At 50.0% G+C, this 12,074-nt stretch overlaps 1 protein-coding gene across 2 annotated transcripts in view; it reads left to right on the forward strand.

Moving 5' to 3' along the window:
• FAM193A (family with sequence similarity 193 member A) overlaps positions 1-12,074 on the forward strand; it is a 50,435-nt gene that overhangs the window by 34,108 nt on the left and 4,253 nt on the right. For both annotated transcript variants that reach the window (XM_078861771.1, XM_078861772.1), the window contains 10 exons: positions 900-1,018; positions 2,869-3,099; positions 4,008-4,155; positions 5,797-6,060; positions 8,195-8,539; positions 9,078-9,309; positions 9,745-9,939; positions 10,134-10,539; positions 11,299-11,464; positions 11,845-12,072. In XM_078861771.1, coding sequence (XP_078717897.1) covers positions 900-1,018; positions 2,869-3,099; positions 4,008-4,155; positions 5,797-6,060; positions 8,195-8,539; positions 9,078-9,309; positions 9,745-9,939; positions 10,134-10,539; positions 11,299-11,464; positions 11,845-12,072 — 2,334 coding nt within the window. The remainder of the gene's footprint in view (positions 1-899; positions 1,019-2,868; positions 3,100-4,007; positions 4,156-5,796; positions 6,061-8,194; positions 8,540-9,077; positions 9,310-9,744; positions 9,940-10,133; positions 10,540-11,298; positions 11,465-11,844; positions 12,073-12,074) is intronic.

Here is a 12,074-nt window from a genome sequence, read left to right on the forward strand (position 1 = left end):
TCTCTGAGGGCTCCGGTTTCCTCCCACATGTAGAAACAATTGGCTGATAGCATCTGCATATAGAGAGGACCGCAGAGCTTGGGCGATTGTTGGCGCCGGCTCACCACCTGGCTGCCTTACAGCTTGGCTGTGGGTCATCAGCGATTTTGAGATGCGGTTTGCAAAATCGACGCAACTAAAATGTAAATTAGTATTTTATACGTAATTTTCTATCCCCTCTGTAAACACAAGTCCCAGCCCCACAATGTTGGTATCGATTTAAAGCTGCTTTCCCTGAAGGCTGTCCTCTAAAACCCCGTGCGGGGAGATGTAGACCTTCATGCCATGAAAGGGGGTGGACATGGTTCAGAGATGGCTTTGCTCTAATATTGGCCATCACTGAGAAGTGAACTTGGGGCTGTGTCAAGGTGTTTATGTGTATGAATGTTGAACCTCTTTTTGCACCATACGCAGCCAACTGTGCTAATCGGAGGTGTAAATGTGCTCGTATACACAACAGCGTGGAAAACCCATATCTTACACGGACCATTTTCACGTGGTACATGACAGCAGCAGTGAAAGTGTAACAACACGTGTTTTTTACAAACGCTTTAACGTGCAGTCATCAGTGTATGCTGTAGAATTGCAAAATAAACATTCTCTTGTGCAATTTAGCACGTAGGCTGCATTATGAATTTTCTCGTATGGCGCTCTGGTCAATGCTGCGTTATGCACTGGCGCACTAAGTGCGATGAGTTGCCAAGGGAAGGGAACCCATTGGAATGATGACATACACCTCGGATTAGCGCGGTTCGGCTACGTACGGTGCAAAAGAAGTTAATCGTCATACGTAGCAGAGTTTAATGTCGTTGCACGCTGCACGTCTGTGATTTGGTTGTCTCGTGTGTTGGTGGGAGCAGCTGATGAGCAGCAAGAAGTGCGAGCTGGCCGAGGGGAACGTGCCGGAGGCGGTGGCACAGCTCCTCGCGACCTCGCACCTCAACCTGGGCGACTGCCCAAACTGCAACTACCGACAGCGGTGAGGCCGCCCGGGGAACGTTCACTCTACACAGTGCACGTTTACCAGAGAGTATCCATGCTCTATTGAGCACGAGGTCAGGGGTCACTGATGTCATTACCATTCCTAGACAATTCATGCTGTGGGGACCACGTGCTGCTCGAAAACCAATGGGCCCCAAACCTTCAGAACTTGGCCTTCAACTACTCGTCAGAGATGTATGCAGCTCGCTGGCCAAGGTTATGTTTATTTGTTTTTTCGGAGATCAATCAATACAAGGTTAGGTTAGGTGATGTGGCTTTTGCTTAATATTCTGTATGAAGCCATTTTATTGTTTATTCTTGTTGATTTTTGTAATCTGCTGTCCCAAGATTAATAAGGATTATAGGGATTGTTGGGTGGCGAGTCGTGCGTGCTACTAATGGAATGCCACTCTGCATTAATGCTGAGTGTGCAGTAAGTGCCCGAGTTCCTAACACGACGGTGAGGATGTACATATGCAGGCGAGTGGCCAGGGTTGGTTTTTCCCATGATGCGTGTTGGGATTTGTACAGGCCGTTCACAGGTCCACCGTTGCCAGGTTTGTGTCTGTGTAATTCCAGGTTTGTGTCTGTGTGTAATTCCAGGTTTGTGTCTGTGTGTAATTCCAGGTTCGTGTCTGTGTGTAATTACAGGTTTGTGTCTGTATGTAATGCCAGGTTTGTGTCTGTGTGTAATTTCCAGGTTTGTGTCTGTGTGTAATTTCCAGGTTTGTGTCTGTGTGTAATTACAGGTTTGTGTCTGTGTGTAATTCCAGGTTTGTGTCTGTGTGTAATGCCAGGTTTGTGTCTGTGTGTAATGCCAGGTTTGTGTCTATGTGTAATGCCAGGTTTGTGTCTGTGTAATGCCAGGTTTGTGTCTGTGTGTAATGCCAGGTTTGTGTCTGTGTGTAATGCCAGGTTTGTGTCTGTATGTAATGCCAGGTTTGTGTCTGTGTAATGCCAGGTTTGTGTCTGTGTGTAATGCCAGGTTTGTGTCTGTGTGTAATGCCAGGTTTGTGTCTGTGTGTAATACCAGGTTTGTGTCTGTGTGTAATGCCAGGTTTGTGTCTGTGTGTAATTCCAGGTTTGTGTCTGTGTGTAATGCCAGGTTTGTGTCTGTGTGTAATGCCAGGTTTGTGTCTGTGTGTAATGCCAGGTTTGTGTCTGTGTGTAATGCCAGGTTTGTGTCTGTGTGTAATGCCAGGTTTGTGTCTGTGTGTAATTCCTGGGGGGGTGGAGGAGGAGGCATGCAAGCGAGAGAAAGAACAAAACTTCCGCGCTCAACCAGCAGCAATCACTCTGATTTGGACTAACTAAATTTTCTAGTGTGGTTAAAATGAAATTTGATATGGTTTTACAATCTCAAGTTAATACATAACCACAGGATAAATAGAGAGCTCTGAATGGATTGTGCTGCCAACTTGTTCCAAACGGGTTTTTTTAAGTACTGTATTACTGTATTGTTTTGTATTTTGTGTTTTCAATTTAAACATGTCATCCTGTCCTCCTTAAACACGTCATCCTGGCTTCACCATTTCTCGTTATGTTTGCTGTATATTTATTTATCATGGGATTCTGCCCAAATTTTTTTTTTACTCTGCTACCGATTTAATTTTTAAAGCTGATGTTTACACCAGTTTAGCTTCAGTGATAATTTCTGTAACCCGTGATAAATCTCAGACGTGACTGTGAGAAATGCTATTATTCGTGTGCGCTGATAGCACTGTCATAAAACTTAGCCATGAAGTTGTTCACCATTGCTTGCAAGTCAACGTGCGATGCACCCTGGCAGCACATTGCGGTGATGTGGAGTGCGGCCTTTGAGAATGGCTCCGTTGTGATCCGCCGCAGGTGCACGTGCGACCAGTGCAGCATTTCGCACATGCTCACCTGCGGGCTCATGGAGCCCACGCTGCCAGATAGCCTGCACCTCAACTCCCTGGCGCTGCCGAGCGGCACGGCAAGGGAGTACCTGTCGGAGATTCACGCCCCCAGCATCTCCTCCTCCAGCTCCGACTGCGACTCGGGGCCCAGCACTCCACCCCTCACGCGACAGCATCCCGACGCCAACTTCACAGAGCTGTACGAGCCAAGCGCACGGCGCCCTCGCCGGTATCGCCTCCATGTTTGTGCTGCATGCCGCCTGGCGGTGGAGCGATCGTTGCAGAGGTTTGGGGTTTTAATTTCCGGTTATTTCTGCGGGGGCGTTCAGACGATCAACACGCGCCGACTGCTTCGCGGCGTTAAAGGGCCTCTGCCGTCACCCGAAACGAGGAGGCCACCGTGAGCCGGAGTCGCGGTCCAAATTAGACTGACAACCCGCACCGTCACGATAGCCTTGTGCTATGAGAATGTCACAAATACCAAAGGTTGACACTGTCATCACCTCCACATGAAGTGTATTGAAAATCCGTCGGTTTTGGTTTTGCTATGAATGTCTTCTCGTTTGTCATAATTAGTAGTCTCTCACAGAAGCATTCTGTGTTGTCTGATATTATTTTAAGCATTTTGTATTTTACAGAGATATTTTATAATATTTATTACATTATTCCTTGGATCTTGATTTGAAGCTTTCGTGACTGCAGGAATCCATACTCTGGTTCTTTCGGTAAAGTCACGTAGGTAGAAAAAATAATAATAGAACACGACGTTTCGGTCGCAACACAACCAACACAAGCGTCCGTCATGAGGTTGTGTTGCGCCCGAAACGTCGTGTTATATTATTACTTTTTCTATCTACGTGACTTTCCCGAAAGAACCAGAGAGAGTATGTATTCCTTAGATGTTTTGACAATATTGTCAGCAATAGACTTGCTTTGACCTTCATTGAGCAGTGCGTGTTTCTGGGTGCCGAATAAAGGCCCACACACGTGCTTTGGTTGTTAAGTCTGATGCTCATCCCACACTGCAGTGCCCGTGTACAGCAGGGCATTCTTTGCATCGCTTGTCACTTCCTGAGGGTGTGTGCGCGTTGTGCTCCGCGTCTGCAGAGATGAGGCCGAGGTGGCAGGACTCCCTGACAGTCTGGCGGACGTCTACGCGCTGTGCAGCTACCCCGACTCGGGGGTGGAGCTGGGCACCGGCAGCCTCCACACCGTCCTCAACGGCGCCGGGGAGAACCTCGCTGCCAAAGACGAGGTGAGCCTTGGGAGCTGAACTCAATCTAAATACGCGCACCGGTAAATCGGTGCACGTCGGAGGAAGATGGAACCCAAACAAAATCACACACAAGGTGGCGGGTCAGTTGACAAGTGTTAAGCTTCGATCATAATTTTTTTAAATCACGACGGGGTCACGTGACGTCACTGCGGTGGTTGGGTATGTACGGTGCGAAAGAAGTTCGACACACACACATGCAACGTCGCTGCGGTGACAACAGCAAAGCATTTTCCTGTGGTATGAAATTCTCTCTCTCATTAACGAAAGCTTCAGACTCGTGTGGGACAGCCTGGGTTACGGCTGAGGTATTCGTCTCACAAGGCGAGACGTTGTTTGGGCTGCATTTCCCTTCACGTCGGTCACAACGCTGCTCCTGTTCACCCTGTCTGCTCCGCAGCGAGCGACGTGTGTTTGCACGTTGGCAGAGCTGACCTCCCGTGCCCCAGCAGTAGCGTGGTTGCGCACCAGGCCCCCCACCCGCTTGCCACTGATCAGCCGCCCCGCAGCTCCATTCTGTATAAAGTCTAGATTTGTTACATTACATTTTTATATATATATTTTTTTCCTGTTGCTGTAACCCAATTCACCCTCAGTGGGCCTATATTTAGTCTCCTAGTTAAATAAATGAATTACTATCCTGCCCTCCCGAAGACGTGAAGCCGACCCAGCTGTGTGGCGGTGTGAACCGCCTCGCTGGCGATTGCGTGCCAGCGAGCGGCGGTGCGTCGCGTGTCCACACTACTGGGGCCAAGTGCTGAAGCTGTTCGGTGGGCGGGGGGGGTGTTTGTCTTGTTGCATACCCACTTCAACAACACTAGGTTTGCTCTACCCATAGCATACATTTGATTGTGCATGTGTGTGTGTATATATTTGTCTGTGTATGTCAGTGGTCTTTACGTGTGTGTATATAGGTGCTCACTAACAACACTTGCCCCAACAGTCTGTTAAGACTATACGGGGTCTTTGTTGTATATGTACATTACGGAGAGCGGTACTTTTAACGGTTAGCACACTGCTATGAACTGGACTCACAACCTTAAATGAGGACCTGGTGCGGTGTGCACACATCGACACTGGGGAGACGAACGTGGCTGGCCGTGGCGTTGGTCAGCCAGCCCATTCTGCCTTGCCTGCCTTCATCGGTGCTTACAGCACTTGCCCCAACAGCCTGTTAAAGGGTATATGGGAGAACTTTTTATTTGTTTTTGTATATGTACATACACCACAGTGGTCGGTGCACTGCTACAATCCTCATAGGCTGAGGTCTATTTCCAATATGGATAACAATGGTGTGTGGTGTAAATCTGTCCTGGGCCTCCAATGTGTCCACTCGGCTTTAAATCAACAACTACCTGCTGCCGGTGCGGCCCTCGCGTGGGGAATGCGGCAAAAGAGACGGGCGGCCAGGAGACGGTGCCGGCCACACTGCCGCCACTCAAGTCAGGGTGGCCACTCGTTTGGTGCAACTTACATGTTCATGCGTGTTCCTTTACTCCGCACTTACAGGGCGCAAAGCATAATTTACTTGATCGTTATATAAAATGCGTAATGAGAATAGAATGTTTAATTTCGGTGCTTGTTTTTCCGACCTGCGCTGCCCCTCGCCTGTGGTTGACGCAGCATTCTGGGAAGAGTAGCAGCTGCAGCAGCACCTCCGAGGAGGAAGACGAGGAGGAGGACGACGAGGAGGAGGAGGAGGACGAAGACGAGGATGAGGGAGAGTTCTCGCCGGACGTCGCCGAGTACGGAGCCAGTGAGGTGTCGGCCCCGAGCGAGGGCCCGGGGGGGGGCCCGCTGCACGGCGCCAGCGGCGGGCTCCCCGTGGCCTTCGCGCAGCACAAGGACGGCCAGGAGCTCTTCACCGTCGGGTTTCCTGGTCGCGAGGTAACGGTCTTTATTTAGCAAGCTCTGCCTCTCACAAACACCCGCTTGGGTATGTGTACCGTGAAGCCTGCCTCTTTCAGCTGTGCACTCCATTGGGATGATTAATTTGTACGTTGAATTTTATGATTCCGCTTGTTTACAAAAGGAAGCCTCACCAAGTTTTCAGGAAAGAGATGTATGAGGGAGACCTGTTTACTTATCTTTTTTATTACTTTCTCCACAACTCTGCAAAGAGGACTGTTTTGTGAAGTGTATTAAATAAGGAACTGAATAAAACATCTGCCACTGCATCACTCAAAACTATGCACAAAATACATAAACATTGAAAAGGATTCCAATGGGTATGAACTGGAACATGAGAATTTGTAAACATCAATGTTGTGGCCACCCTCCGATTACATGTACTTCTAAGACCTTATTAAACAAAACAAAACAACCACTGACACAATGCAGCACGGGCGACCAGACCGCAGCGGCTCACGAGCCAGGCCTGTGTTCTCCAGGCGGCTGTTTCAAGTGCGGCACAATAGACACGCAGCTCATTTGGAACTCTTCAATATTTGCTTGAAACAGGAAAGAACTGTGGGAATGGCCCGGCGTGTTCTCCTCTGACAGCTGAGCCATGAGCACTCCTGGCGTGCGCTCCCGCAGATTTCTAAATTCAGGATTTCTAAAGGACAACTAAACACAAAAATCAGTTCTAAAGAAATTAGTAGAGTTGTTTGGAGTGATTTTTTCGTGATTTATGAGTTTTGTCACCTCGTAAAAGCACTGCTGCTGCTTGTAAGAATTGATGTAGGACTAACACACGTCGTGCAATAACCCACCACGCGAATTAGACTCGCCGCCCAGACATTGCTGTTGCCAACGTGCACTAGCGCACACGCCGCCACCATCGTATAAGGCGATGGTTGAGTTGACGTTCGTTATTTGCCGCACACTTGGAACTAGCATGGCTAAGACGTTGCCATGTTGTAGGCCGCGTCGTTCGATGCCCGCTTGCCGTCGTCTCCGCTGAGACGGCGGCGCGCTCGGCCACAGTGCAGTGGTCCCAAGGGTTTTGTTTAAGCACAATTCGCAGGATTGTTGTTTTGCAATTGCTTTCATCTACTATTCCCTTTGCCTCTACTTTTTCACATCTCTATTCTCTAATGAGCTTCTTTATTTCAGAATTTGCAGTCGTCGAACATGAACCTTTGAAAATGCCACAAAATACACAGTGAAAATTTTAAGGGAGTTAGAAAGTGGTCGTTAATTTAAGCATCACGCAGTTGTATGAGGTTTTTTTTGGCTATTAATCACTCTGCAAGCCCCCAGCAGTGGTCGTGGCAAGGTCAATTCAAAAAGTGCCTCTGCAGGCTGTAATTAGGCCTGCGCATAATCGTGTGGTAAATTTAACCCCATGAAGCTTGCCCGTCTTGCTGCCGCACTGCGCGCGGTGGATTGATTTTAAATGCGAGTGGCTTGGTCTAGTCCAGGCTGCCTGCTGACAGTCGCTGATGGAGTGGGCTATGTTGTGTGCACCTGTGCTTTGTGAACGGATGTGCAATACCAAGGTGGAATTTTACAAAAATACTTTTTCGTGACACTGCATTGGCAGTGGTGCAAAGCACAAATAACAAACAACTCGAAACAAACATCACTCGCACCACGTGTTAGAAAATGCCCCTTAGCACATAATGAAGAATGTTCATTGCCCGAACGTCACCTTTTATGTATATATTATTCCTTTTAAGGCAGTATTATTGATGAATGTGTTGCGTTTTTGGTGCTTGTAATAGTTTAGGCATTGCAATATTTCACTATAGGGCACGTGTAAATCTGATTCAATTATTTCGGTAACATTCGTTGAACCTGCTCCATCTGAAGTGAGTGGAATGTGAAAATTGACATCTTGTCCACACTTTGAAAATGTAGAACTATCCCTGAGAAAACAATGATGTTATCGTGCATGAAAACCACAGCCTTTATTCTTTCAACTGTCAAAACGCTGCTTTGTTTTTTATAACTCGTGCATCACAATGCTGTAACCTGGTAGTTTCAACTTCTGAACATACAACTTGTTAGTATCCTGAAGTCTGGCGGTTGTTGTAGTTGTGTGACGTCGTGCGATTGTTGTTGTGTGTTGTTGCAGGCAGGGGAGGGAGTGCCTGCGAGCTGCGAGTGTCACTTCTGTAAACAAGTGGGGGGCTTGGCTCCTGCGTTGCCCCCAGGAGCCCTGCCAGGCGGCCAGCAGCTACTCCTGGCTGACAAGTTACCGCATCACCCCACGCTGCAGCTGTACCCCCACATACACGGGCAGCTGCCCCTGCATCCCAGCCCCTCTCCCCTCGCCCACATCTCCCACCTCAACCCCTTCCTGCCGCATCCTGTGTACCCGGCACCGCCCGTGTCTCCTGCCTCAGCCCTTGCCGCCGTATACCCACCATCTCCAGCCAGCAGCTCCGCTCTCTATTCAGCAACCTCGGCCTCCAACAAGGTGGGCCCACGCGTTGCCCAGAGTGATCTCTGAGCCGCGTGTTGGTGTAACTCCGGCTTCGGGCAAACAACACTCGTGCTGCAATAACTTTTCTTTACTGATAGACTTTTTGTTGCGTTATTCAAGTCGCTGATATCATCACCACGCATGGGAATTTATTGTAGCGGCCAAATAATATAAACACATATTGAGTCTAATTGTGAAGGGAAACACGGAGAAAAACTCTCGCGAACATGGGAAAAGAACACGCAAACTCCATCTACACAGGGATCGTCAGGGTCGATATATTTGGAGTTTGCATGTTCTTCCCGTTGTGTCTTGTTCATGATATAGTGATATTGTAGAGTTTAGTGGTATTACAATGTAGTGATATTGTATCAGAACGTGATATCACAATATAGTGATATTGTAAAGCAGGAACAACTGGTTATGTTTTTGAATAGCTAAAATCACGAACTCGACAATTTAACAGCTGGAAAGCAAGAAGCCTTTAAACAATGCCGACACTAATTGAGCGGTGTCGATGTTTCTCTCACAGTGCTTGCTCAATCTCAGCGCGCCGGCCTTCCCGCAGAGCTGCAAGCACCAGGGCTTGCGGCTGGGGCTGGAGGGGGCGGCCGTGGTGGAGCCGGCCGCCGGCGCCACCGCCGCCCCGTACCCCGTGGCCGCGAGCGGCGAGTGGAGCACGGAGCTGCTGGCGGCTCACAGGTACACGGGCAGCTGGGCCTCGGAGCTGCTCGCGGGGACGCTCGGAGTGCTGCCAGACACAGGTACTGCTGCTGCTCGCACACACTTTGTTGAGTCAATAGAATAATTGACACTTCCAGTAAAGTGTAAGCTTTGATTGTATGTCTTTCCATCACGTGTTGGATCTCATCCATGGGTTGTTGGAAAAGTAGTCTCTGGAGTTGGTTGCCGCCGAGACATGAGTGTAACTCTCGCGCAGGGGGTGATGAGGACCCCTGGCTGGGTGGCTGCGTGACAGGGACGGGGATTACAATCGCAGTTTCCTTCACGCCAATCTGGCTGGGGTCTACTCAGCCCCTGGTGCCAATACAGTCAGCGTGGGGGCTGTGCTGTATGGGAGACTGGTCCTCGTCATAATAATGTGGAATTTCTACCACTGGCGGGAGACCACGAAATAGCTCCTCGGATCATGGGCACGCTGACTGGAGTGGCTAACGGGGGCTGGCTTGTGTTTGCAGGGCATGCTGCGACCGACTGCAAGGCGCCCAGTGAGAAGAATAACAACCCCTTTACACACGGCACACAACCGTCACACGCACAAGGCCAGCAGCAGCAGCACCTCGACCTGGCATCCTACTCGAGCAATGCTCACCATACAATTCTCCCAGCCAAACCAGCCCCCCTGCAGCAGCCCAATGGACATCCCCATAAAGGTAAGGGCAGCTTTAAATGCATCTCCCATTGCTGCAGCAAAATTTTATAACAACAAAGTATCTGGATAGTAAAAATGGACGTGAATGCTTTTCCATCTGTGACTTAACTTTTCATCTTGAGTTCATTATTCTTGCTGTCAATGCTTTTACAAGAATTTATAGTGTGACAGCAGAAACATATTCTTCTTTTTCAGGCTCTGTCAGAAGCAGCCCTGTTGGTATCTCCAGCTCATCCCCTTTCCAGCAAGGCCCTCCGTCAAGTAACCCCCCAGCGACGCACTTGGGTCACCCGCAGACCACCCCCACGTCCTGCGCAGCGAAAGCAGCACCGTGCTCGAAGCCACCGTCTCCCGTGGCGCCAGCGGGACAGTCCAAGTCTCTCTCGGCCTCTCCCTTCGCCAAGCCGCCCCCTCCCTCCAGCGGCTTTCCCAAGTCCGTCTCGCCTGCACCCTTCCCCAAGACGGCAGCTTCGCCGGCGTTCCCCAAGCAGGCGCCCGCGGCCCCCGGCTTTGTGAGCCATCACCTGGGGGGGGCATGCCCTTCGGGGAAGGCCCCCGGGGGGCACGTGGAGGCGCTGCACAGCGTCGCCAACGCGTGCAGGTCAGTGGCCAGACCCTTGCGGATGCGCCTTCTCTCTCACCACGGCCGCCTTCCCTCACCACGGCCACCTTGTCACTCACCACGACCGCCTACCTACAGTGCATAATCACGCCTTTGACCAATGGCACGTGTAAGTGAAACCGCCATGAGCGCAAGCTATCTATGAACTGTCTGTACGTTTGTCTATCGATTCAATTATAATAGCCGTTCAGAAGGCCTGAATCCAAAAGTTATAGAAAGTGGACCCCCCAAAATGTGGGGGTAAAAGTTGATCGCGCAAGTTTAAAATTGTCGACTCTCCCCCCAAAAAAAAGTTCCACTCCCCGACCCTCTCAAAAAAAAGAAAAGTATTTTCAAGGCATATATGCCAAAACACCGTACAAACAATAGAGTCGGTAGTATCTATACACATTGGGGGGGGGGGGGAAGAAGAGGACATCGGTGGGGGGGCGATGGACGAGGCATGAAGCGCTGAGTGGCCCTACGCAGGAGTTAGAATAAGCCGGCCGCCGAAATTTTTGTTTATTTCAAATTTTAATCGTACAGCAGTTTGCACTGCTTGGTTAAAATGTTGGCAACATATTCCTCATAATATACTCAACTTTAAAAACTTCGGTACGTTTAATAGCACATAACGGAAGCATTCTAAAACTTAGACAAAGTTCCGAGAAGCTAGCTGAGTCACGTGACACCGCATCCCCGGACACATGGACACGGGGACGCATGCTTCGTCTGCCGTGTCTGCGGCGCGTGTTTCAGCGAGGGAAACTGCGTTGGCTGCTCGGATGGGAACACGTACGGCACCGAGGAGTCCCAGGATGAAGACAGCTGCTCCGATGAAAGCTCCAGCACCTCTACCTCCACTTCCCAGCGAGATGGGAAGTACTGCGACTGCTGCTACTGCGAGTTCTTTGGCCACGGAGGGGTGAGGACACTCGAGTAGACGACACGTCAAATTTCCCTCTCTGCACGTCTTGAGTTGGAACTTTCATGTTTAAATAAACATCGTTTGTTGTTCATTTTCCCGGCAGAGGCAGGGGACAGGTTCCCCCGTGAGCAGGAATTCGTACAAGTTAGCAAATTAGATCTTGAACCGCCACATTGCCACGGATGGATCTTGCTTTGCCAGTGCAATACAATAGCACGCAATTGTTTCTAAGTTGTGCCTTTATAAAAATACTTATTTTCATATCAAGAAAGTGAATAGATGTCTTCAGCTTCCTAAAAACACATACCGCTGTCGGCACAATGAGCACCATTTCTGTCTGTGAGCATCTCGCGCTGAACCCCTTTCGCCGTTTGCAGCCCCCGGTCGCCCCGACCAGCAAGAACTACGCGGAGATGCGGGAGAAGCTTCGCCTTCGCCTCACCAAGCGCAAGGAAGACCCGCCCCGCCGGGAGCCCCCCCCGCCCCCCAAGAAGGAGGCCGACACGCGCAAGGTGGAGGAGCTGCTGAGCTTCATCAACAGCAGCGAGCCCAAGCCCGGGAACACGGCGCGTGCTGCTAAGCGCGCCCGCCACAAGCAGCGCAAGGC

Source organism: Lampetra fluviatilis, chromosome 12 (genome assembly GCF_964198595.1).
Source record: "Lampetra fluviatilis chromosome 12, kcLamFluv1.1, whole genome shotgun sequence".
Lineage (NCBI taxonomy): Eukaryota > Metazoa > Chordata > Hyperoartia > Petromyzontiformes > Petromyzontidae > Lampetra > Lampetra fluviatilis.